General features: G+C 55.2%; 1 protein-coding gene across 2 annotated transcripts in view; it reads left to right on the forward strand.

Annotated features, from left to right (window-relative positions):
* The window catches only part of dctn6 (dynactin subunit 6), a 63,921-nt gene that overhangs the window by 6,910 nt on the left and 30,196 nt on the right, over window positions 1–26,815 (forward strand). For both annotated transcript variants that reach the window (XM_072495742.1, XM_072495743.1), the window contains exons 2-3: window positions 1,463–1,527; window positions 22,925–23,030. In XM_072495742.1, coding sequence (XP_072351843.1) covers window positions 1,463–1,527; window positions 22,925–23,030 — 171 coding nt within the window. The remainder of the gene's footprint in view (window positions 1–1,462; window positions 1,528–22,924; window positions 23,031–26,815) is intronic.

Below are 26,815 nucleotides of genomic sequence, written 5' to 3' on the forward strand. Positions count from 1 at the left end.
TTACCGCACAGTGCTTTTAGCCGTTAAAATTGCCGTTGGGGCTCTTATTAAGAGCCCAAAAGTCCGTTCCACCGGGAGCTGCCGAAACGTGCGACTTAGCTGGTCATCGCCGCACCCGGAAGTCCCCCTTTTTGCCTGGTTAATGCCCCTTTTATTGGCGATTGTGAAAAATAAGTGGTGGCAGTTGAATTCCCCTCCGAAGTGGAATGTCGATGGGTTACCGCGCCCGTCAGAGATCGAATAAGGCAGTGGCTCCAGAGGTGGAGGATCTGCGTGGCGCAGTAACAGAAAGCATGGCGGAGTTGCCGTCCACCCCACTGCCTGTGGAGTAGTTGATGATGTTGATTAAGGGGTAGCTTTGGCAGCATTGGCTAAAGGCGGAAGAGCACTGGACCAAGGCGATTGCAGGAGCAGCGAGCAGTTGCCCCTCTTCGCGGGACTTTAGAGTGGGTTGAAAAGCACCTGGAATCGCTAGGTGCAACAATCCATGAGGTGGAAAAGATGGTAACGGATCACAGCGATCGGATTGTGGAGCTGGAGACCGCGGTGGCTATATTGGGAACGGCCTGTATGGCGTTGAAGCCAAAGGTGGACAATCATGAGAGTCGTTCCAGATGGCAGAATTTAACGGAAGGGGTGGAGGGAACGAGTGCCACAGTCTACATTTCAATAATGTTTGCGAAGCTGGTTGATGAGGGGTCTGCAAGAGAACCCCAAGGTGGACCAGACACACTGATCGCTACGGCAGAGGCCGAGAGCTGGGGAGCCACCGCAGGCGGCGATAGTCCAAATGCATAAGTTCCAGGAGAAGATTCTGAGATGGGCGAGGACGATGAGAGATTGCAGTTGGAAGGGTCAGCTGATCTGAATATATCAGGATATTGGGGCTGACATGGATGTAGGAAGTGTTTCCCAATTTGACATTTGACTACAATAAAGAAGTAACTTTATTCTAGTCCCCTCAGGATAGTTAAAATTGTTTAATACTGTTGTCCGTGTTCTTGTGTAACTCTCAACTGTCTCCAAACCTCCTCCTCTATTTCATTTTTAATTGTTCGGTAACTTGAAATGAAAACTGAGAATTATCTACTTTCTCTTCAGCACTTCCCTCTGCTACACCCTGGTCCCCTTTTCCATCATTTCTGGAGTCTGTTCTCCTTCCACAAGCACCGTTCTACAGGTGTTGCAGTAGCTACAACATCTGCCATTCGTCTCTTTTGCACACATTATATTAATATTAAAGTATAATAAAATAATTTTCTTCGAGACAAAATAAGTGGGGGGGAAAATTAACACTTGCAATTAACACATTTAACAATCGTTAGTGATTGTATAATAGCCAATAGTTTTGAGCAGTTCCATAATTGGTATAATTCACTATTTACCTGGATGATGTGAAACTTGTATTTATCTTGTTCAATCACACTATGTATTCTTCACTAATAAAAATGTTTTTGTCCAGTGTTAAAATTGCAGCTGGAGCTGTTGTCTGTGTTGAAAGTGAAATAAAGGGTGATGTAACAATAGGTAAGTAATGTTCCAATATATGATTCGTGATTTTAGAGATAATTTAATGATTGCTTCTGGTAAATTTAGTCTTAACAGGTCAGAAGCTGTCAATGAATGGGACATATTGGCACAAAAGGCCAATTTCTTTTTAGAGATAATTGGACCAAAAAAAGAACCCAGTATGAAATAAAACTATCAGCATATTGAACTAATATATCAGTAACAGTATATAAATATGAATGCATAGTGCTTAATTTCTGTGCACATTAATTAGTTTACTGTGATGCTATGGACCAGATCCTGTTCTAAAAATAAGTGAGGCTAATACCATCCACCATCATGTAGTGAAAGACACAACAACTTCCAGTGACTGCACGTACAGATAAATGTGAACGTCAGAATGTGCTGTCCGTGATGAATCAACAAATAGTTTCAAATTTGCAAAGTGGGAAATTATTGCTTGAAATAATTAAATTAACGGATCATTTTAATTAAATGATTTTAAATTAGAGGTCTGGTTTGTCCTCAACTGGAGTTTTATGTCTAATTCTGGGCACCACACTTTAGGAAGGATGTGAAGATTTTAAAGAGGGTGCAGAGAAGTTTTACGATAAACATTCCAGGGATGAGGGATTTCGGTTATGTGGGTAGATTGTAAAAGCTGGGGTTGTTCTCCTTTGAGAAAAGGTGTTCAAAATCATAAGGGTTCTAAGCAAAAAAGAAACTGTTTCCATTGGCTGGAAGGTTGCCAGAGGACATTAATTTAAGATAATTAACAAAATAAATAATGGCAATATTAGGTAAATTTTCAGGACTATGGGGAAAGGGCTGGGAAAGTGGGGCTAGTTGAACTGCTTTTGCTGAGAACCAGCATGGACACACTAAGCCAAATGGCCTCTTTCTGTGCTGTGAGAAGTCTATCATTCTGAATGCATTCTAAGTTAGCATTTATAATATGAATTAATCAAATCACTCTCAATTGTATTCTTAGATTTATAGCTTTGAAGCAAGATTAAACAAAATTCTAAATCACTTTTCATAAAACTTATTTACATTTGTTTACTAAAATATAGTTTAACATTTTTCACATTATCAACGATTTAGATGTGGGAACCAAATGTAGCATTTCACAGTTTGCTGATGACACAAAATTTGGTTGGAATGTGAGTTGCAAGGAGGATGCAAAGAGATTCCAGGAACATTTAGTGAATGGCCAAGAAGGAATATAATGTTGAAAAATATCCAAGGAGGACTGGGCGTTCTTGTTCTTAAGTTAGTGAAAGCTAACATACAGGTTCAGCAAGCAATTCAGAAAGCAAATGGTTTGTTGGCCTTTATTGCTAAGGGGATTTGAGTCCAGGAATAAGGAAGTCTTGCTATAGTTGTATAGAGCTTTGGTCAGACCACACCTGGAATGCAGTTTTGGACTCCTTACCTAAGGAAGGATATACTGGCCACAAAGGGAGTCCAATGATGGTTCACCAGACCAATCTCTGGGATCTGGGATGGCGGGTTTGTCCTATGAGGACAGATTGAGGAGACTGGGCCTGTATTCTCTAGCATTTAAAAGAATGAGCCATGACCTCATTGAGATGTACAAAATTCTTATGGGGTAGATATTGAAAGAATGCATTCCATGGTTGGGGGGGATCCAGAACTAGGGGAATAGCGTCTCAAAATAAGAGGTAGGCCATTTAGGACTGAGTTGAGAAACAATTTCTTCAGTCAGAGGGTGATAAGTGTTTGGAATTCTCTACCTCAGAGGGCTACGGAGGTTCAGTCATTGCGAAGGTTCAAAGCGGAAGTGGGATAGATTTCTGGATACTGGTGACATTAAGGGAATAGCGTGGGAAGATGACATTGAGGTAGATGGTCAGCCATAATCTAGTTAAATAACAGCAGGCTCGAGAGGCCAATTGGCCTACTCCAGTCCCAATGTTCCTATGGTCCTAAAGGCTTTAAGCACTCTCAAAAAACTGGGCTAGCCCATCATATTTCTGCCCCCAGTAGAAGGTGTAGCCACCATTGGTGTAATGATTAAAATTGGTGATACTCAAGAGACCGGAATTAGAGGAGTACAGATATTTCAGGGTGTGAGGTGGGAATAGGTTGCATAGATAAGGAGGGTTGAGGTCTTGGAAGGATTTCAAAACAAGAATGATAATTTTAAAATCGAGGTGTTCCTTAACTGGGAGTCAAAGGAGGTGACCAAAGAGGTGATGGGTGAATGGAACTTGGTGTGGATAAGAACAATGGCAGCAGAATTTTGGATGCCTTGAGTATACAGAGGAAAATGGGGGAAGCCAGTAAGAGTTTCTTGGAATAATCAAGTCTAGCCATAGCAAAGGCACAGATGAGGTTTCCAGCAGCAGAGGCAGGGCAGAATGGGGCAATATTAGCGAGGCGTTGCACAGCTATGTAGACTTATGTAAAACTTCAGGTCAGATATGTCACCAAAGTTGTGAACAATCTGGTTTAGCCTTCGACATTTGTTAGGGAGAGGGATGGAGTTGGTGCGTAGGGTTTTGCCTAAGGCTACAAACAGAGTTTGTAGCGGGGACTAAATGCAACGAGTTTGATCACTGCATTATATAATTGAAAGAAATTTCTGCTCAGTCAGTACTGGATGTTGGGCAAGCAGTTTGATAATGTAGAGACAGTGGATGAGTCGAGAGAGATAGCGATGATCTAGAGCTGAGTATCATCAAAGTAAATGTGAAAACAGTTGATGTTTTTGGATAACATCGCCAAGGACAACATGGAGATCAGAAGTAGGAGGGTGTCAAGGATAGAACCTTGAGAACAGAGATATTGGTGCAAAGTGGGAAGAGAAGCTATTTCAGGTGATTCTTTAGCTGACATTAGGAAGATTAGAGTGAAAATAAGTAAGGACAGTCCACCCAGCTGAATGTAGGTGGCAGGGCGTTGGAGGAAAATGTCATGGTCAACAGTGACAAAAGCTGCAGCCAGGATGAGGCTGAATAGTTTATCTCTGTCACAGTTGCAAAGTATGTTATTTGTGACTTTGACAGCCATTTCAGTACTATGGCAGGGGTAGAAATTTGACTGGCTAGATGACTTCAGACTTGGAGTTCAAAGTAGGCTAAACATGAATTTGGGAGGCATGCTCAACGACTCTGGAAAAGAAAGGAAAGTAATTTTCAAGGACTGGTTTTTCGGGATTTTTTGGGGGAAGGTTTTGTGTCAGCAGATTTGAAAGAGAGGGCGAGAACAGTTAACTGTCAGCTAACCAGGGATCTCAGAAGGGTAGTTGGATGGTAGTCAGCTGTTTAGTGGGGAAAGGGTCGAGGGACACAAGGTGTTTTGATGGGCAAGTTGAACTCGGGGAAACTGGAGAATAAATAGAGAACGATGAAAGTTCAGTGCTCAGACACAAGGAGGTTACAAAAGGACATAAATAGTTTAGGTGAGTGGGCAAAGATTTGGCAAACGGAGTATAATGTGGAAAAATGTGAAATTGTCCATTTTGACAGAAAGAATAAAAGAGAAGTGTATTATCTAAATAGTGAGAGATTGCAGAGTTCTGAGATGCAGAAGGAGCTGAATGTCATAGTTCATGAATTGCAAAAGGTTAGTAAGCAGGTATCATAGAATCCCTACAGTGCAGAAGGAGGCCTTTTGGCCCATCGAGTCTGCACCGACCTTCTGAAAGAGAATTCTACATAGGCCCACTCCCCCATGCAATCCCTGTAACCCCACCTAACCTGTACATTTTGGACACTAAGGAGCAATTTAGCATAGCCAACCCACTTAACCTGCCCATCTTTAGACTGTGGAGGAAATCGCAACACCATGAGGAAACACACAAAACACAGGGAGAATGTGCAAACTCCACACAGTCACCCAAGGCCAGTATAGAACCCGAGTCCCTGGAACTGTGATGCAGCAGTGCTAACCACTGTGCCACAAGTACAGCAAGTAACTAGGAAAACCAATAGGATGTTACAATTTCCCAGGGGAATTTAATCCAAAAGTAGGAAGGTTATGCTTCAGTTATACAGGGCATTGGTGAGACCACATCTGGAGTACTGCTTACGGTATCGGTCTCCTTGTTTAAGGAAAGGTACACATGCGTTGGAAGCAGTTCAGAGAAGCTTTACTAGACTAATACCTGGAACAGGTGAGTTGTCTCATGAGGAAAGGCTGAACAGGCTAGGTTTGTATCCGCTGGAGTGTAGAAGAGTAAGAAGTGACTTGATTTAAATATGAAAGATCCTGAGGAGTCTTGACAAGAATGTGAAAAGGATGTTTCCTCTTGTCGGAGAATCTAGAACTAGGGGTCGTTGATAAGGTAGAGATGAGGAAAAATGTTTTCTCTGAGAGTCGTGAGTCTTTAGAAATCTTTTCCTTAAAAGTGGATGGAAGCAGAGACTTTGAATACTTTTAAAGCAGAGGCAGATAGATTCTTGAAGAGAAAAGGGGTGAAAAGTTATCAGGGTAAGTGGGAATGTGGTGTTGAGGTTAAAATCAGATCAACCAAGGTGGAGAGTTAAAACAACAGGCCACAGGGAGCGCAGTGGGCTTGCAGACTCTCATATTAATCCAGACCTCTGTATTACTAATGCTATAACCACTATGCTACCATTTCTGATCTCACCTACATTGACATCTAGTCTTCCAAAGTCTCGATTTTAAAATATTCACCCTTGTCTTCAAACCCCTCCGTGGCCATGCCCTTGCCCTTCCCTATCTGTAGCCTCCAGCCCTACAACTCTTCATAAGTCCTGTGTTCCTCCACTTCTGGCCTCTTGTACATCCTCTATTTCTTTTGTCTCAAAATTGGCTGCCATAGCTTCCAGTTGTCCAGGTGCTAAGCTCCGGAATTCCCTTCTTAAACCTCTCTGCACTCTGTGTCCTCCATTTAATATGCTGCCTTCAGTTTCCAGCTTTGTTCAAGCTTTCGATTCTGCTTACTTGCTTTGTGTCAATTTTTGTCTGATTCCACTCCTGTACTTTGGGAAGTTTTACTTCATTAAGGGTAGTATAAGATTACAACTTCTGTATAACAGGAAGAAATGTTTGACGGGGTACGAAGAGATCTGGATCAATATGGTTCCAGTCCAACAAGGAAGGAAACCAAGTAGGGTCTAGTACCTGGAAATAAAGTAGGGCAGGTGGATTGTATCCATTAGATCATCACTGAGCTAACTGACTGCAACATTATTCAATTTAAAGGAATTATGGAAAACAACCAGAAACTATCAAAGCTGAAATGCACAACTGGCCTTTGCAGAATAAAATAGTAATGGAGCAATGGAGAGCATTCAGAGAAGAGAGAGTTTGGACTCAAACTTGGCATAATCCATTCAGCAGAAAGATAGAGCAATCAAAACTAATGTGTCCTTGGTGACAAAAGGAAAGAAATGCTTTAATAAAGCAGAAAAGGACGTTTCTGACAAATAGAAAGATTCAGTTAATAACCAGGAATATTATAGAGAGTATAAGAAATAATTGTGAAAGCTTAATATGTGAAGCAAGGAAAGGTATGTGAATATGTTAACGGGTAACATTAATTTGAACCCTAAAACAATTTGTAAACCTGCTTGACCAGATTTTGCAGTGCTCATAATCCATAGATAGACTCCATAGAATCCCTACAGTGCAGAAGGAGGCCATTCAGCCCTTCGAATCTGCACCAATCCTCTGAAAGAGCGCCCTACAGGCCAACTCTCCCATTCTCTCCCCAAAACCCCACCTAACCTGTACATCTTTGGACACTTAAGTGCAATTTAGCTTGGCCAACCCACTTAACCCCATTTGGAATACTGTTAGCAATTTTGGGCCCCACACGTCAGGAAGGACATACTGGCACTGGAGCGGGTCCAGCGGAGATTCACACGGATGATCCCAGGAATGGTAGGCCTAACATACGATGAACGTCTGAGGATCCTGGGATTATATTCATTGGAGTTTAGGAGGTTGAGGGGAGATCTAATAGAAACTTACAAGATAATAAATGGCTTAGATAGGGTGGACGTAGGGAAGTTGTTTGCATTAGCAGGGGAGACTAGGACCCGGGGGCACAGCCTTAGAATAAAAGGGAGTCACTTTAGAACAGAGATGAGGAGAAATTTCTTCAGCCAGAGAGTGGTGGGTATGTGGAATTCATCGCCACAGAGGGCGGTGGAGGCCGGGACGTTGAGTGTCTTTAAGACAGAAGTTGATGAATTCTTGATTTCTCGAGGAATTAACGGCTATGGAGAGAGAGCGGGTAAATGGAGTTGAAATCAGCGATGATTGAATGGTGGAGTGGACTCGATGGGCCGAATGGCCTTCCGCTCCTAGGTCTTATAGTCTAATCTGCATATCTTTGGACTATGGGAGGAAACCGAAGCACCTAGAGGAAACCAAAGCAGACACTGGAGAACGTGCAAACTCCACACAGTCACCCAAGACCGGAATTGAACATGGGTCCCCAGTGCTGTGAGCCAGCAATGCTAACCACTACCATGCCATGATGGTGAGGCTATCAGTGTTCTCATTTATCACTATGTAAAACTAGCAGCAACTTTTGGTGCACCTAAAGGTAGAAATCTGGAAGTTGTTGGTGTTACTCTACTCCTCATGGTCTTCAAAGTTGCTTTCTTCGCCAATGCAATTGGCTTCTCAATAAGATCACTGTCATGGTGCGAACTTAAGCTAATTACCGATCGCAACAGTCATGTTCAGTCAGGCATAACCGAGTTTTTAATGGCATAGTTATTACTGGGAACAACCTCTTTGGCCCTGAAAAATTAGTTTTAGTGTGGAAATGGGTATATCTTCTCAGTTCTGATATCATTGTAGTTTTTTTTTGCCGCTTGCCTCCATCCTTTTTAAGAAGCTGAAGACCAGATTAACCTCAGTGCTTTGTTTTGTGGCTTTTTAATTGTTCATTAGAACTTGGAATGAATTGTGCATCTACATTCCTGATGTATTGTGTATCTGTATTTCTATATACCCCACCTCCTCTCCCTCATTCGGACACATTTTCCATGCGTTGTATAACTTAAAGGATAGTCAGCTAAATAAATCTGCATATCACTGCAGTATGTGTCTTTCGGTGCATTGGTGGGAGCCACCTTTAGAAAATGAGGGAGACCAGGGGCGAAATTCTCCGTTATCGGCGGAAAGTCCGCCGATCGGCGCAAAAAACGGCGCAAATCCGACTTGCGTCACGTCGGAAAAATGGGCCGATAGTCTCCGGCCCGAAATGGGCTAGCAGCGACGTAACGGGATCCGCGCTTGCGCAGTGGTTCACGCCGTGCAGCGTCATACGCGCTGCACGGCGTGACGGCTCATAAGGCCGCGCTGCTCCCCCCCCACCCGACCGGAACACCCGACCGCAACACCCGACTGGATGGCTGGCCGTCGCTCAGCCCCGATGTTCGAGTCACGCGATGTGGAGGCGCTCCTGGACGCGGTGGAGCAGAGGAGGGACGCCCTGTATCCCGGGCACGGCCGCAGAGTTGCCCCACGCCACAGCCGGCGTCTGTGGAGGGAAGTGGCAGAGGCCGTCACCGCTGTGGCCCTGACACCACGGACAGGCACCCAGTGCCACAAGAAGGTGAACGGCCTCGTCAGAGCAGGCAGGGTGAGCCTCCCCCATATCCCCCCCTCCCCCATATCCCCCCTCCCCCATCCCCCATAGCCCCCCCTCCCCCATATCCCCAAGTGAATCCAGCCCTAACCTTAACCTCTGCAATGCACGCGCAACCGAAGGCGCGCATTCATATACCTAACACTGTTGCCTTTTACCCCTGCCCCCCCCCCCCACAGGAGAAGCGCACACACAACAATAGGGAGCATGTGAGGACTGGAGGAGGGCCCGCTGATGAGAGGCCACTGACCGTACACGAGGAAAGGGCCCTGGAACTGGCTGGTGGACCTGAGGACCGGGAGGTTGCTGATGCAGAGGTCGGGGGCGTACTAGCGAGTGAGCCACCGACAGCCCGTCCCCATATACCCCCTCCCCTATATCCCCCTCCCCCGTATCACCTGATCACTGCCTGATGTCTAACCATGCATGCTTCATTGTGTATCGCAGGACCAAACGTCCAGGCACTCATCCCCGCAGATGCAGACCGCCCGCAGGATGCCCCTCGGAGACCACAGGAGATGGAGAGACCCGCACCCTCCAGCATGCGACGCCCGCAGGATGCCCCTCGGAGACCACAGGAGACGGAGAGACCCGCACCCTCCAGCATGCGACGCCCGCAGGATGCCCCTCGGAGACCACAGGAGACGGAGAGACCCGCACCCTCCAGCATGCGACGCCCGCAGGATGCCCCTCGGAGACCACGGGAGACGGAGAGACCCGGACCCTCCAGCATGCGACGCCCGCAGGATGCCCATCGGAGACCACTGGAGACGGAGAGACCCGGACCCTCCAGCATGCGACGCCCGCAGGATGCCCCTCGGAGACCACGGGAGACGGAGAGACCCGGACCCTCCAGCATGCGACGCCCGCAGGATGCCCCTCGGAGACCACGGGAGACGGAGAGACCCGGACCCTCCAGCATGCGACGCCCGCAGGATGCCCCTCCGAGACCACGGGAGACGGAGAGACCCAGACCCTCCAGCATGCGACGCCCGCAGGATGCCCCTCGCACACCACGGGAGACGGAGAGACCTGGAGCAACAGGGAGACGACACCCCCGTCACGTGCGGGAGCGACCACCCAGCGACGAGGGGGGCAGCCACAGGCCCCCGTCACATCCGAGCCAGGACACCACTACCCAGGACACCACTACCCAGGACACCCCTACCCGGGACAGCACTACCCAGGAAGACGAAATACCGGACAGTGACTCAGAGTGGATGGGTGGAGACGAACCCCCACCCCAAAGTGCCATGGACTCAGAGTGGGACGAAGAGCACGACACAACGCCACTGCTGTCACCAACACCCTCCACCATCGCAGAAACACTCACCACGGTTGGGCACTTTAGTGATGAGGCGTCTGGTACACTCACTGGTGCGCACAACACAGCCGTCCTGGTACAGCAGGTGGAGGTAGGAGCAGCAGAGGGACCGGGCGGTCGGAGGGCAGCCCAGCCCAAGCGAACATCTGCCGCCCAGATGGATCCCCGGTTCCTGCAGTTACCACACCCACACATAGATCCGATGCAACCACCGACCCGGAGACGAGCGAAGAGGGTGACGGGCGGCTTGCGGCGGCTGCGGTCGCAGGTGGAGGAGTCCACCCGCGTCCAGGAGCTGGGAGTGGTGCCGGTCATGCGTGCCACCCAGGCCGACACCGCACGGGTGGCGTCCGCGGTGGAGGCAATGGGTGCGACGGTGTCAGACATGGGGAACGGTTTGCGAGGCCTGGGGCCTTCCGTGCAGGCGGCGTCTGTGGCCCAGGAAATGGCTGCCCTCGCACAGGAGGCCATGAGCCAGTGCCAGCGCCAGATGGCAGAGGCGCTCAACCCCATAGCCCAGTCTCAGCAGGCCATGGCCCAGTCTCTGCAGGCCATGGCCCAGTCTCAGCAGGCCATGGCCCAGTCTCTGCAGGCCATCGCTGAGGGCATCGGCGCCAGTGGCCATGTGCGAGCCGGCGTCGCACTGTCACAGACAGGGTTTGCCAACCCCCTGGGCTCCATGGCTGCAAACCTGCAGACCCCTGTCGATACCAGCACGGGCCTCCAGGACTGGCAGCGCCAGATGTCGGGGGGGCGTCGGATGGCCAGTCCGTTCGCATCCCCCACCCATGTAGAGGCCTGGGGGCCATCGGGCACCCCGAGGGAGGAGGAGGTGGTGTGGTCCGTCCCGGCTCCCTCTGTAGGGGAGGTCCCGGTACACCGCGACACCTCGGGCTCCCCCCCTTCCGTCCCAGGTGCATCGGGTGGGCAACGGGCAGGACAGGCTGGCAGCTCGCCATCCCAGTCGCCCGGGCCGCAGCCTGGCCCATCTAGGCCAGGACGCCCTAGGAAACGGCCGCCAAAGGGATCCAGTGTCAGAGGGCAGGAATCACAGGAGTCCACCTCCAGTTCTGCTGTACCGTCTGGGGAACCACGTAGACGTAGTCAAAGGGCCCGTAAGGCCAAACAATTAGACACTGAGTAAGTTGGCACGAGTGCAGGGCACAGATGAGTTTTAGGGGCTAGGGCACGTGCATGAACTCCTTTGGTTATTAAAGTCAATGTTACACCTACCGAAGCTGCCTTTGTGCTCTGTCCAAAGTGTGCGGGGGTGTCATGTACGTTGAGCGCAAGTGTGTGTGTGAGGGGTGGTCTTACCTCAGCCCCAGGTGAGTCTGCCCCCTGGGCCGCCATCAACATCCCCCGGGCAGAGGACGGGACCGTGCGCTGCAGTGTCACAGCCGCATGCAGGGATGGTCCGGGTGGATGGTGGTACTGTGGCCATGGGTCAGACATAGTCCAACGATGTAGAGCCAGGAGCTCATCGCAGGGCGGGTTGTCATCATCCTCCATGGCCTGCGATAGACACACGTCCACCCGCAACTGTGTGAGCCCGGCCCATTGTGCCGCAGGTGGATCGGCAATGGGGGGGGGGGGGGGGGGGGGGTTGGGGAGGGGGGGGGAGGGTGCTGGGTGGGTGGATGGGTGTGGGGTGTGGGTGGTCGGCTGTTGCCATGGTGTGCGGTCTGTGGCCATACTACCCGATTCCCACACCCATCTAGTCAGTGAAGCGGGCGTCTATCAGTCTGTCCCGTGCCCGCTGGGCCAGCCGGTAACGGTGGACAGCCACCCGCCTGTGTCTACCCCGTCTGCCCTGACCATTGCCCCCATCCCCCTCATCTGGGGAGGACTGGGCCTCTTCCTGCTGCTCCTCCACTCTGCCCTCCTCTGCCTGCGGCACATCGCCCCTCTGCTGGGCTATGTTGTGCAGGACGCAGGACACCACAATGATGCGGCCGACCCTATCTGACCGATACTGGAGGGCGCCCCCAGAGAGGTCCAGGCACCTGAAACGCATCTTCAGCACGCCAAAGCACCTCTCGATCACTCCCCTTGTCGCTACATGGGCATCATTGTAGCGGTTCTCCGCCTCATTGCGTGGCCTCCGTATAGGCGTCATCAGCCACGATCGCAATGGGTAGCCCCTGTCGCCCAGCAACCAGCCCCTCAGCCGGGGATGGCGTCTCTCGTACATGCCGGGGATGGATGACCGCGACAACACGAATGAGTCGTGTACACTGCCTGGGTGACGGGCGCAGACGTGCAGGATCATCATGCGGTGGTCGCAGACCACCTGTACGTTCATCGAATAGGTCCCCTTCCTATTAGTGAACACGGCCCTGTTATCTGCAGGTGGCCGCACGGCGACGTGCATCCCATCGATCGCGCCCTGGACCATGGGGAACCCGGCCACGGCAGAGAAGCCCACGGCCCGGGCATCTTGGCTGGCCCGGTCCACGGGGAAGCGGATGTAGCGGTGCGCCATGGCATACAGGGCATCTGTCACTGCCCGGATGCACCGGTGTCTGCGATATGCCGGACAGGTCCCCACTCGGTGCCTGGAATGACCCCGTTGCATAAAAGTTCAGGGCCACCGTAACCTTGACGGACACAGGGAGAGGGTGTCCCCCGCCAGTGCCACGCGGTGACAGGTGTGCCAGCAGGTGGCAGATGTGTGCCACGGTTTCCCGGCTCATCCGGAGTCTCCTCCTGCATTCCCGGTCCGTGAGGTCCTGGTATGACTGCCGGGGCCGGTACACACGGGGCGCCCTCGGGTGCCTCCGTTGCCGTGGGGCCGCGACGTCCTCCTCCCCCTCCTCGTCCTATCGGTCAGGTGTCCCTCCAGCCTGGGCGGCTGCCGCCTGCCCCTCTGCGGCAGCCTGCGCCGCCTCTCTGGCACGCTCCTCCTCCTCCTCCTCCTCCTCCTCCTCCTCATCCAGGGCAACATAGACATGAGCGGCTGCCACCACGGCGGCCAACATCGCTGGATGATCTGAAAACATGACGGCCTGGTGGGGGGGGAGGGGAACGACGACATGTCGTCATTGCCCATATCCCCTCCTCCCCCCAGCCAGGTGGCATGGACCGCATGGGTCCAACTGTTGGAGGCTGGCACCTGGCCAGGTGGACCAACTCACTTGCCCTCCCATCCCCCTCCTCGGCACGGACCCCCCCCCCCAACCTCCACCCCAGCACGGCACGGACCCCCCCCCCCAACCTCCACCCCAGCACGGACACCCCCCCCCAACCTCCACCCCAGCATGGACCCCCCCCCCCCAGCACGGACCCCCCCCCCCCCCCAACCTCCACCCCAGCACGGACCCCCAACCTCCACCCCGGCACGGACCCCCCCCAACCTCCACCCCAGCACGGACCCCCCCCAACCTCCACCCCAGCACGGACCCCCCCCCCCAACCTCCACCCCGGCACGGACCCCCCCCCTCCCCAACCTCCACCCCAGCACGGACCCCCCAACCTCCACCCCAGCACGGACCACCCCCCAACCTCCACCCCGGCACGGCACGGACCTCCCCCCCAACCTCCACCCCAGCACGGACCCCCCCCAACCTCCACCCCGGCACGGACCCCCCCCCCCCAACCTCCACCCCAGCACGAACCTCCACCCCGGCACGGCACGGACCCCCCCCCCCCCCAACCTCCACCCCGGCACGGACCGCCCCCCCCCCCCCAACCTCCACCCCAGCACGGACCCCCCCCCCCACCTCCACCACGGCACGGACCCCCCCCCAACCTCCACCCCGGCACGGACCCCCCCCAACCTCCACCCCAACACGGACCCCCCCCCCAACCTCCACCCCAGCACGGACCCCCCCCCCCCCAACCTCCACCCCGGCACGGCACGGACCCCCCCCCCCCCAACCTCCACCACGGCACGGACCGCCCCCCCCCCAACCTCCACCCCAGCACGGACCCCCCCCCCCACCTCCACCACGGCACGGACCCCCCCCCAACCTCCACCCCGGCACGGACCCCCCCCAACCTCCACCCCAACACAGACCCCCCCCCCCCAACCTCCACCCCAGCACGGACCCCCAACCTCCACCCCGGCACGGCACGGACCCCCCCCCCCCCAACCTCCACCCCAGCACGGACCCCCCACCCAACCTCCACCCAGGCACGGACCCCCCCCAACCTCACCCCGGCACAGACCCCCCCCCCCCCAACCTCCACCCCAGCACGGACCCCCCCCCCCAACCTCCACCCCAGCACGGACCCCCCCAACCTCACCCCGGCACGGACCCCCCATCCACCTCCCCGGCACGGACCCCCTCCCGGCACTCCCCCGGAGCCCAGCCTACTCTAACCACCCCCCCCCCCCCCCCCCCCCGCCGCACACACACACACACACAACCCGAGACACACCTCTCCTCACGCATTCAGACTGCGGCCACGCCATTGCCTGCCCAGAGCGAACCCCACAGGCCGTCACTCACCTCCACGCTGGTCGGCGTGAGCCTGGAGCACCGGGTCACGCCGATGAAAAGGAGGTTTAATTTACGTCGACGTGAACGGTCATCACGTCGACGGGACTTCGGCCCATCCGGAAGGGAGAATATCGGCAGGCCGAAAATCGGCTGCCTTGCGCAGACCCGTGACATTCTCCGCGGCAGCGGCGACATTAACGCCCCTGCCCCTCTGCGGCAGCCAGCGCCGCCTCTCTGGCACGCTCCTCCTCCTCCTCCTCATCCAGGGCAACATAGACATGAGCGGCTGCCACCACGGCGGCCAACATCGCTGGATGATCTGAAAACATGACGGCCTGGTGGGGGGGAGGGGAACGACGACATGTCGTCATTGCCCATATCCCCTCCTCCCCCCAGCCAGGTGGCATGGACCGCATGGGTCCAACTGTTGGAGGCTGGCACCTGGCCAGGTGGACCAACTCACTTGCCCTCCCATCCCCCTCCTCGGCACAGACCCCCCCCCCCCCCCCCAACCTCCACCCCAGCACGGCACGGACCCCACCCCCAACCTCCACACCGGCACGGACCCCCCCCCCAACCTCCACCCCAGCACGGTCCCCGCCCCCAACCTCCACCCCGGCACGGACCCCCCCACCCCAGCACGGACCCCCCCCCAACCTCCACCCCAGCACGGACCCCCCCCCCCAACCTCCACCCCGGCACGGACCCCCCCCCCCCCCCCAACCTCCACCCCAGCACGGACCCCACCCAACCTCCACCCCAGCACGGACCCCCCCCCCAAACCTCCACCCCGGCACGGACCCCCCCCCCTCCCCAACCTCCACCCCAGCACGGACCCCCCAACCTCCACCCCAGCACGGACCCCACCCCAACCTCCACCCCGGCACGGCACGGACCTCCCCCCCAACCTCCACCCCAGCACGGACCCCCCCCCAACCTCCACCCCGGCACGGACCCCCCCCCCCAACCTCCACCCCAGCACGGACCCCCCCCCCCAACCTCCACCCCAGCACGGACCCCCCAACCTCCACCCCAGCACGGACCACCCCCCAACCTCCACCCCGGCACGGCACGGACCTCCCCCCCAACCTCCACCCCAGCACGGACCCCCCCCCAACCTCCACCCCGGCACGGACCCCCCCCCCCAACCTCCACCCCAGCACGGACCCCCCCCCAACCTCCACCCCAGCACGGACCCCCCCCAACCTCCACCCCGGCACGGCACGGACCCCCCCCCCCCTCCAACCTCCACCCCGGCACGGCACGGACCCCCCCCCCCAACCTCCACCCCAGCACGGACCCCCCCCCCAACCTCCACCCCGGCACGGACCCCCCCCCCAACCTCCACCCCAGCACGGACCCCCCCCCCTCCCCAACCTCCACCCCAGCACGGACCCCCCCAACCCCCAACCTCCACCCCAGCACGGACCCCCCCCCCCAACCTCCACCCCGGCACGGACCCCCCCACCCCCCCAACCTCCACCCCGGCACGGACCCCCCCAACCTCCACCCCAGCACGGACCCAACCCCCACCCCAACCTCCACCCCGGCACGGCACGGACCTCCCCCCCCCCCCCCCCAACCTCCACCCCAGCACTGACCCCCCCCCCCACCCCCCAACCTCCGCCCCGGCACGGACCCCCCCAACCTCCACCCCAGCACGGACCCCCCCCCCCCCAACCTCCACCCCAGCACGGACCCCCCCCAACCTCCACCCCGGCACGGCACGGACCTCCCCCCCCCAACCTCCACCCCGGCACGGACCCCCCCCCCCCCCCCAACCTCCACCCCAGCACGGACCCCCCAACCTCCACCCCAGCACGGACCACCCCCCAACCTCCACCCCGGCACGGCACGGACCTCCCCCCCAACCTCCACCCCAGCACGGACCCCCCCCAACCTCCACCCCGGCACGGACCCCCCCCCCCCAACCTCCACCCCAGCACGGACCCCCCCCCCAACCTCCACCCCAGCACGGACCCCCCCCCAACCTCCACCCCGGCACGGCACGGACCCCCCCCCCCCCCAACCTCCACCCCGGCACGGACCGCCCCCCCCCCCAACCTCCACCCCAGCACGGACCCCCCCCCCCACCTCCACCACGGCACGGACCCCCCCCCAACCTCCACCCCGGCACGGACCCCCCCCAACCTCCACCCCAACACGGACCCCCCCCCCCAACCTCCACCCCAGCACGGACCCCCCCCCCCCAACCTCCACCCCGGCACGGCACGGACCCCCCCCCCCCCAACCTCCACCACGGCACGGACCGCCCCCCCCCCCCCAACCTCCACCCCAGCACGGACCCCCCCCCCCACCTCCACCACGGCACGGACCCCCCCCCAACCTCCACCCCGGCACGGACCCCCCCCAACCTCCACCCCAACACGGACCCCCCCCCCCAACCTCCACCCCAGCACGGACCCCCCCCCCCCCAACCTCCACCCCGGCACGGCACGGACCCCCCCCCCCCCCAACCTCCACCCCAGCACGGACCCCCCACCCAACCTCCACCCAGGCACGGACCCCCCCCAACCTCACCCCGGCACAGACCCCCCCCCCCCCAACCTCCACCCCAGCACGGACCCCCCCCCCCAACCTCCACCCCAGCACGGACCCCCCCAACCTCACCCCGGCACGGACCCCCCATCCACCTCCCCGGCACGGACCCCCTCCCGGCACTCCCCCGGAGCCCAGCCTACTCTAACCACCCCCCCCCCCACCCCCCCCCCCCCCCGCCGCACACACACACACACACAACCCGAGACACACCTCTCCTCACGCATTCAGACTGCGGCCACGCCATTGCCTGCCCAGAGCGAACCCCACAGGCCGTCACTCACCTCCACGCTGGTCGGCGTGAGCCTGGAGCACCGGGTCACGCCGATGAAAAGGAGGTTTAATTTACGTCGACGTGAACGGTCATCACGTCGACGGGACTTCGGCCCATCCGGAAGGGAGAATATCGGCAGGCCGAAAATCGGCTGCCTTGCGCAGACCCGTGACATTCTCCGCGGCAGCGGCGACATTAACGCCCCTGCCCCTCTGCGGCAGCCAGCGCCGCCTCTCTGGCACGCTCCTCCTCCTCCTCCTCATCCAGGGCAACATAGACATGAGCGGCTGCCACCACGGCGGCCAACATCGCTGGATGATCTGAAAACATGACGGCCTGGTGGGGGGGAGGGGAACGACGACATGTCGTCATTGCCCATATCCCCTCCTCCCCCCAGCCAGGTGGCATGGACCGCATGGGTCCAACTGTTGGAGGCTGGCACCTGGCCAGGTGGACCAACTCACTTGCCCTCCCATCCCCCTCCTCGGCACAGACCCCCCCCCCCCCCAACCTCCACCCCAGCACGGCACGGACCCCACCCCCAACCTCCACACCGGCACGGACCCCCCCCCCAACCTCCACCCCAGCACGGTCCCCGCCCCCAACCTCCACCCCGGCACGGACCCCCCCACCCCAGCACGGACCCCCCCCCAACCTCCACCCCAGCACGGACCCCCCCCCCAACCTCCACCCCGGCACGGACCCCCCCCCCCCCCCCAACCTCCACCCCAGCACGGACCCCACCCAACCTCCACCCCAGCACGGACCCCCCCCCCCCAACCTCCACCCCGGCACGGACCCCCCCCCCTCCCCAACCTCCACCCCAGCACGGACCCCCCAACCTCCACCCCAGCACGGACCCCACCCCAACCTCCACCCCGGCACGGCACGGACCTCCCCCCCAACCTCCACCCCAGCACGGACCCCCCCCCAACCTCCACCCCGGCACGGACCCCCCACCCCAACCTCCACCCCAGCACGGACCCCCCCCCCAACCTCCACCCCAGCACGGACCCCCCAACCTCCACCCCAGCACGGACCACCCCCCAACCTCCACCCCGGCACGGCACGGACCTCCCCCCCAACCTCCACCCCAGCACGGACCCCCCCCCAACCTCCACCCCGGCACGGACCCCCCCCCCCAACCTCCACCCCAGCACGGACCCCCCCCCCAACCTCCACCCCAGCACGGACCCCCCCCAACCTCCACCCCGGCACGGCACGGACCCCCCCCCCCCTCCAACCTCCACCCCGGCACGGCACGGACCCCCCCCCCCCCCCCAACCTCCACCCCAGCACGGACCCCCCCCCCAACCTCCACCCCGGCACGGACCCCCCCCCCAACCTCCACCCCAGCACGGACCCCCCCCCCCTCCCCAACCTCCACCCCAGCACGGACCCCCCCAACCCCCAACCTCCACCCCAGCACGGACCCCCCCCCAACCTCCACCCCGGCACGGACCCCCCCACCCCCCCAACCTCCACCCCGGCACGGACCCCCCCAACCTCCACCCCAGCACGGACCCCCCCCCCAACCCCCACCCCAACCTCCACCCCGGCACGGCACGGACCTCCCCCCCCCCCCCCCCCCCCCAACCTCCACCCCAGCACTGACCCCCCCCCCACCCCCCAACCTCCGCCCCGGCACGGACCCCCCCAACCTCCACCCCAGCACGGACCCCCCCCCCCCCAACCTCCACCCCAGCACGGACCCCCCCCAACCTCCACCCCGGCACGGCACGGACCTCCCCCCCAACCTCCACCCCAGCACGGACCCCCCCCAACCTCCACCCCGGCACGGACGCCTCCCCCCAACCTCCACCCCAGCACGGACCCCCCCCCCAACCTCCACCCCAGCACAGACCCCCCCCAACCTCCATCCCGGCACGGACCCCCCCCCCCCCCCTCCAACCTCCACCCCGGCACGGCACGGACCCCTCCACCCCAGCACGGACTCCACCACGGCACGGACCCCCCCTCCACCCCGGCACGGACCCCCCTCCCCCAACCTCCACCCCGGCATGGACCCCACCCCCAACCTCACCCCGGCACGGACCCCCCCCCAACCTCCACCCCAGCACGGACCCCCCCCCCCCCCAACCTCCACCCCGGCATGGCACGGACCCCCCCCCAACCTTCACCCCGGCACGGCACGGACCCCCCCCAACCTCCACCCCGGCACGGACCCCCCCCCCCCCCCCCCAACCTCCACCCCAGCACGGACCCCCCCCCCAACCTCCACCCCAGCACGGACCCCCCCCCCCCAACCTCACCCCGGCACGGACCCCCCCCCAACCTCCACCCCAGCACGGACCCCCCCCCCCCCCAACCTCCACCACGGCACGGACCCCCCCCCAACCTCCACCCCAGCACGGACCCCCCCCACCTCACCCCGGCACGGACCCCCCATCCACCTCCCCGGCACGGACCCCCTCCCGGCACTCCCCCGGAGCCCAGCCTACTCTAACCACCCCCCCCCCCCGCCGCACACACACACACACAACCCGAGACACACCTCTCCTCACGCATTCAGACTGCGGCCACGCCATTGCCTGCCCAGAGCCAACCCCCCAGGCCGTCACTCTCCTCCACGCTGGTCGGCGTGAGCCTGGAGCACCGGGTCACGCCGATGAAAAGGAGGTTTAATTTACGTCGACGTGAACGGTCATCACGTCGACGGGACTTCGGCCCATCCGGAAGGGAGAATATCGGCAGGCCGAAAATCGGCTGCCTTGTGCAGACCCGTGACATTCTCCGCGGCAGCGGCGACATTAACGCCCCGCCGACTTTTCTCCCTTCGGAGACTTCGGCAACCGGCGGGGGCGGGATTCACGGCGGCCAACGGCCATTCTCCGACCCTCTGGGGGGTCGGAGAATGACGCCCATGAATTTGGTCACTGGCTATACAAATTCAATGTTATGGCACTATTTTCCTTTACCAAATCTATCTATTGAAGATAATTTGCCAATTGCATGCCCATTTTGCAAGATAATTAATGTCGTCTTTGATTACAAGGATATCACGCTCACCTCCCGTCTCAAAATCCATTGTTTTTATGGTGTATATCCCAAGCCATTTGTTTGTTTATTTAAAAAAACCAAACAGTAGACCAAATAGATCTTTCAGATCAAAGTAATGTTTGTGCAAATTCAGGGAAACAAACAACTTCTAACAGAAAGCAAAAACGTGCAAGTGCTGGAAATTAGAAATTAACCAAAAATGCTTCATTACTTCATCCCACCTGCTGAAACACCAACGAGGCCACAAGTAACCACAGTGATTGGATTTTGCTGTTATTCACATTCAGGACTGAACCATGTTCATTTGGGTCTCTTTTTGCTGATCACAATTCTAGCCCATTTACAGGGGCTAATATTCTGGCTAAAAGTCAAATAAATTAGATTTGTGTGAAATACACAGTTGTGTTGAAATTTTTTCAGGCAGCATCCAAACATTAATTCCTCTGTTCTGCTCAAAGACCTGCTGAATTGTTCCATCAAACAATTTACTGCAACATCAACAACTTGCATAGCATCTGTAGTGTAATAAAACATCCCCAGGTGCTTCACAGGAACATTGTGAAACAAAATCTGATACAGACCACACAAGGAGATATTGGGTCAGGTGACCAAAAGCTTGGTTAAAGCGGTTTCCAGGAGGACCTTAAAGGGAGCAAGCAAGACAGAGAACTAGAGAGATATAGGGAAGAACTTCCAGAGCTTCGGACCAAGGTGACTGAAGGCACCTCCACCAATGACAGAGTATTTAAAATCTGGGATTCTCAAGAGGTAAGAACTGGATGAGAGCAGATATCATGCAAGGTTATGTGGCTGAGGAGATTACAAAGGTTTGGAGGAGCAAGGCCATGGATGGAGTTGAAAGCAAGGATGGGAGTTTTAAATCAAGATGAAATGAAATGAAATGAAAATTGCTTATTGTCACAAGTAGGCTTCAATGAAGTTACTGTGAAAAGCCCCTAGTCGCCACATTCCGGCGCCTGTTCGGGGAGGCTGTTACAGGAATTGAACCGTGCTGCTGGCCTGCCTTGGTCTGCTTTCAAAGCCAGTGATTTAGCCCTGTGCTAAACAGCCCCTATATAAGTCCACAAACAAGGGATGATAAGGGAACGGAACTTTGGTTGTCTTCAAGTTACAGAGAGTAGAATGTGGGAGGTCAGCCAGAAATGTGCTGGGATATTCACGTTTGAAGGTAGAAAAGTATAAATGAGGGTTTCAGCAGCAAATGAGTTGAGATGGGCGATGTACACAGTGGTAGAAATAGGCGACCTTCATGATAGTGTGGATATGTGATTGGAAGCTCACCTCCAGGTCAAACATGATGACAAGATTATGTACAGACTAGGTTAATCTCGGGCTGTTCTCATGGAGAGAGATGAAGTCAGTAGTTAGGGACCGAATTTGGAACAAGAACCAAAAACATCAGGCATCAGTTTTCCCGATATTTAGTTGGAAGAAATTTCTGCTCATCCAGTTCTGGATGTTGGATGAAAAGTCTGCTAATTTAGCAACAATGGAGGAGTCGAGAAAGGTATTGATTAGGTAGAGTAGAGTGTTGTGAAAATTAATGTTGTGCTTTCAGATAATCATAGAATTTACAGTGCAGAAGGAGGCCATTCGGCCCATCAAGTTTGCACCGGCTCATGGAAAGAGCATAGCCCAAGGTCCACACCGGTCCACACCTCCACCCTATCCCCATAACCCAGTAACCCTAAGGGCAATTTAGCATGGCCAATCCACCTAACCCGCACATCTTTGGACTGTGGGAGGAAACCGGAGCACCCGGAGGAAACCCATGCACACACTGGGAGAATGTGCAGACTCCGCACATACAGTGACCCAAGCCGGGAATCGAACTTAGGACCCTGGAGCTGTGAAGCAATTGTGCCCACAATGCTACCGTGCTGCCCTAATGATTAGATCAAGTAAATTAGAGCAGCATTTCAAACCTTGTGCTATGGTTCTATTAACTGCTTCGATACTTTAACCTTTGAGCATAAATTAATTGGTAAATCCAGCTTATTTTTTCTTAGAATGGCATACTTAGCTGCAGCAGTTAATGCAGAGTGATTTTGTTTTTAGCAATCCTATGTTCTCATACACCACATTATTGTGACTAATGTATTTACATCTGTATACTGTTGCTGTGCTCAGTACGGGTGAAAACTTAATGCAGTTCTTTTTTTAAAATTTAGGACCTAGAACAGTAGTACACCCCAAGGCTCGCATTATTGCAGAAGCAGGACCAATCATCATTGGTGAAGGAAACTTGATTGAAGAACAAGCCCTCATTACAAACAGGTAGGCAGATGACTAAATGTGTAATGGGTATTCCTAAATAAAGATATTTGAGGTGTAACAGAAAATAATTATGATAATTTTGTTCTTTTAGTGCTTATATATTACTTGGAACAAACAAATTATTGAAATTTCACTTGTCTGACATGCAATACTGGATTAGTAGTGATAATGCTGAAAAATGAATGAAATGAAAATCGCTTATTGTCACAAATAGGCTTCAAATGAAGTTACTGTGAAAAGCCCATAGTCGCCACATTCCGGCGCCTGTTCGGGGAGGCTGGTACGGGACGGCTGGCAGTCCTGAGGATCAGATGGCCTGCATCCTAGGGCCTTAAAGAATTTGTCATAGAGTTTTACTGAACAAAAAGTGGCCGATCAGCCTAACATGTCTGTGCCAGCCATCAAGCATCTATCCATTCTAATCCTGTTTTCTCATACTTGGTCCGTAGCCTTAAATGCATCTTAAATGTCAGGAGGGTTCCCGCCTCAACCACCCTTTCAGGCAATGTGTTTCAGATTCCCACAACCCTCTGGGTGAAAAGGATTTTCCTCAAATCCCCACTAAATTGCCTGTCCCTTACCTTAAATGTATACTTCCCTGGTTATTGACCCCCCTATTAAGGGGAAAAGTTCCTTTTTAAAAAAAATTTCAATTAAGGGGCAATTTAGGGTGACCAATCCACCTACTGCACATCTTTGGGTTGTGGGGGTGAGACCCACGTAGGCACAGGGAGAATGTGCAAACTCCACACGGACAGTGACCTGGGGCCGTAATCGACCTGGGTCCTCGACGCCGTGAGGCAGCAGTGCTAACCAATGCTCCACCTTGCCGCCCCTAAGCGTTCCTTATCTACTCTTATGCCCCCATAATTTTGTACATCTCAAATCAGGTGCCCCCCTCAGCCTTCTCTGCTCTAAGGAAAACAACACCATCCTAACCAGCCTCTCTTCATAGCTGAAACGCTTCAGCCGAGGCACCATCCTGGTTAATCTCTTCTGCACCCTCTCTAGTGCAATCACATCCTTCCTATAGTGTGGTGACCAGAACTGCACACAGTACTCTAGCTGTGGTCTACGAGCGTTTTATACAGTTCTAACATAACCTCCCTGCTATTACATTCTATGCCTCGGCTAATAAAGGCAAATATCCCATATGCCTTATTAATACTTATTTACCTGTCCTACTGCCTTCAAGGATCAATGGACATGCACCCCAAGATCCCTCTGGTCCTCTGTATTTCCTAGCATCCTTCCATTCATTGTGTATTCCCTTGCCTTGTTAGTACCCCCCCCCGCCCCCGGCAAAATCCATCACCTCACACTTTTCAGGGTTAAATTCCATTTGCTACCGTTCTGACCAGCCCTATCTATATCATCCTGGCCATTTACCACACCACAAATTTTCATGTCATCTGAAAACTTATGATCATACATCCTACTTTCACATCTAGATCATTAATGTGCACTACAAACAGCAAGGAACCCAATATCAATTCCGGTAGCACACCACTGAACATAGCCTTCCTGTAAACGACCTTCAGACATCACCACCTATCTCCTGCCACTAAGCCAATTTTGGATTGCAGAGATTGGTTGCAGAGTTAGTGGCTGCATTTGTTATAATCTTCCAAAATCCTAGTGGATTGGAAAATAGCTAATACAACACCTTTAGTCAAGAAAGCGGGAGACAGAAAGCAGGGTACTACAGGCCAGTTAGCCTAACATCTGACATGGGAAATTGCTAGAATCCATTATTAAGGAAGTTAAACAGGATACGTAGAAAATCATAATTTGATCAATCAATATGGGTTTGTGAAGGGGAAATAGTGTTTAACTAATTTATTAGAGGTTTTTAAGAAAATACTAACCAAGGTGGATAAAGTGGAATCTGCAGAAATGGTGTACTTGGATTTCCAGAAGGAATTTGATAAGGTACCACATCAAGGGGTACTATACAAAATAAGGGTGTAACGTATTAGCATGGATAAAGGATTGGGTAGCTACGAGCAAGCAGAGAGTAGGGGTAAATGGTCTTTTTCGGGTTTACAAGCTGTAACAAGTGGAGTACCACCGGGATCAGTGCCCCATCTATTTCCAATCTATCTCAGTGATTTGGTATATCAGTGATTTGGATGAAGGGACCGAATGTATGGTAGCTTAATTTGCTGATGACACCGTGATAGGAAAGTTAGTTGTTAAGAGGAGGTAGAGTGTCTGCATAGGGATATGGGCAGGTTAAGTACGTAGGCAAAAATTTGGCAGGATGACATTATATTTGGAGTATAATGTGAGAAAATGTGAGCTTGTCCACTTTGGCAGGAAGAAAAAAAAAACATATGCTAATTATATGGAAAGCGATTGTAGCACTTTGTGGTGCAAGAAAGATCTGGTTGTCCTGGTCCATGAATTACGAAACGTTAGCATGCAGGCACAGTAAGTGATTAGGAAGGGGAATGTTGGCATTTATTGCAAGGTAAATGGAATGTAAAGTAGGCACTTCTTTTTTTTTTGTAGCTTTACCGGGCCTTGTTCAGACATCTGGAATACTGTGTACAATGTTTGGTCTCATTATTTGAAAAAGTGTATAAATTAAGGTTCACTTGACCGATACCTGGAATGAGGGGCTTATCTTCTGAAAAAGGGTTGAACAGGTTGGGCTGATACTCATTGGAGTTTAGAAGAATGAGAGGTGATCTTATTGAAGATCCTGAAGGATTTGATAAGGTAGATACAGGAGGATGTTTACATTTGTTGGAGAGACTAGAACTAGCGACACAGTTTAATAATAAGAGGTCTATTGTTTAAGATGGAGATGAGAGGAAGGTTCCTGCCGGCTCTGCTGGCTGCCTCCCCACCGCTATTCAATGACACTTAGTCACATTTTTGGGCCTGGGGAGCTTCTCACCGGTTTAGCCCACTAAGAATTTCTTTTTAGCACTGGGGAGCCGAACTCTGAGATCGGGCCGCCATTTTGTAAGGGTGCCTCTATCTTTAAGTGAGATTGTGGGACCCCACACCTATGGGAAATATCCCCCCCCCCCCCCCCCCCACACACACACACACACATGGACATTGCCCCACACCCCCGAAGTGAGGATACTCCGCTATGGGGTCCCTGGGGTTTCTCCCTCTTCAGGCCCCCCAAACCCTGTTACAGCACCCACTCCCTTCTAGAACCCCCACCATTACCCACCCAACCTCCCGGAGGCCCCTACTTACCTGCCCTGCACTCCCTCACCCATCAAACTCCCCTTCCACCCTCATTTCATTGCCATGGCCCCCCTCGCCCCCTGACCTTTGGCAGTACCATCCTGGCACTTGGACACCCTTGCACTGCCATCCTGTTTTCCAGGTAGTGCACTGAACAGGGCCCAGCTGCAGCCTCACTGGGGAAGCTTAAGAATCGAGGGAGGCCAGTGGATCCTGGCCAGGTAGGTCTTAAGTAGGTTTAAGACCTACTTCCGTGAGCATCATTCGGTCCCGCCCATTTGGGGCGGGGTTCCAACTCTGACATCTTACGGGACTCCAGAGAATCTCGCAAAGTGTGGAGCCTGTCGGGAGGCTCGCTGGAAAGCTCTCCCGACATTCTCCGGCCGTGTTGTGCTCTCCATTGAGTGCACCCCGGCTGGAGAATTGCGCCCAATATCACCACCTTGCTTTCAAATTTGATGCTTCAATGAATTAGTACAAAATTTGTTGCCTTTTTTAAAATGAGATTCCTATTGTGGTCCGTCCTATCTAAAATCTAGTGAGCTGTCTCTTGGGCCTTATGCTCATATATGCTC

This window comes from Scyliorhinus torazame, chromosome 3 (assembly GCF_047496885.1).
Source record: "Scyliorhinus torazame isolate Kashiwa2021f chromosome 3, sScyTor2.1, whole genome shotgun sequence".
Lineage (NCBI taxonomy): Eukaryota > Metazoa > Chordata > Chondrichthyes > Carcharhiniformes > Scyliorhinidae > Scyliorhinus > Scyliorhinus torazame.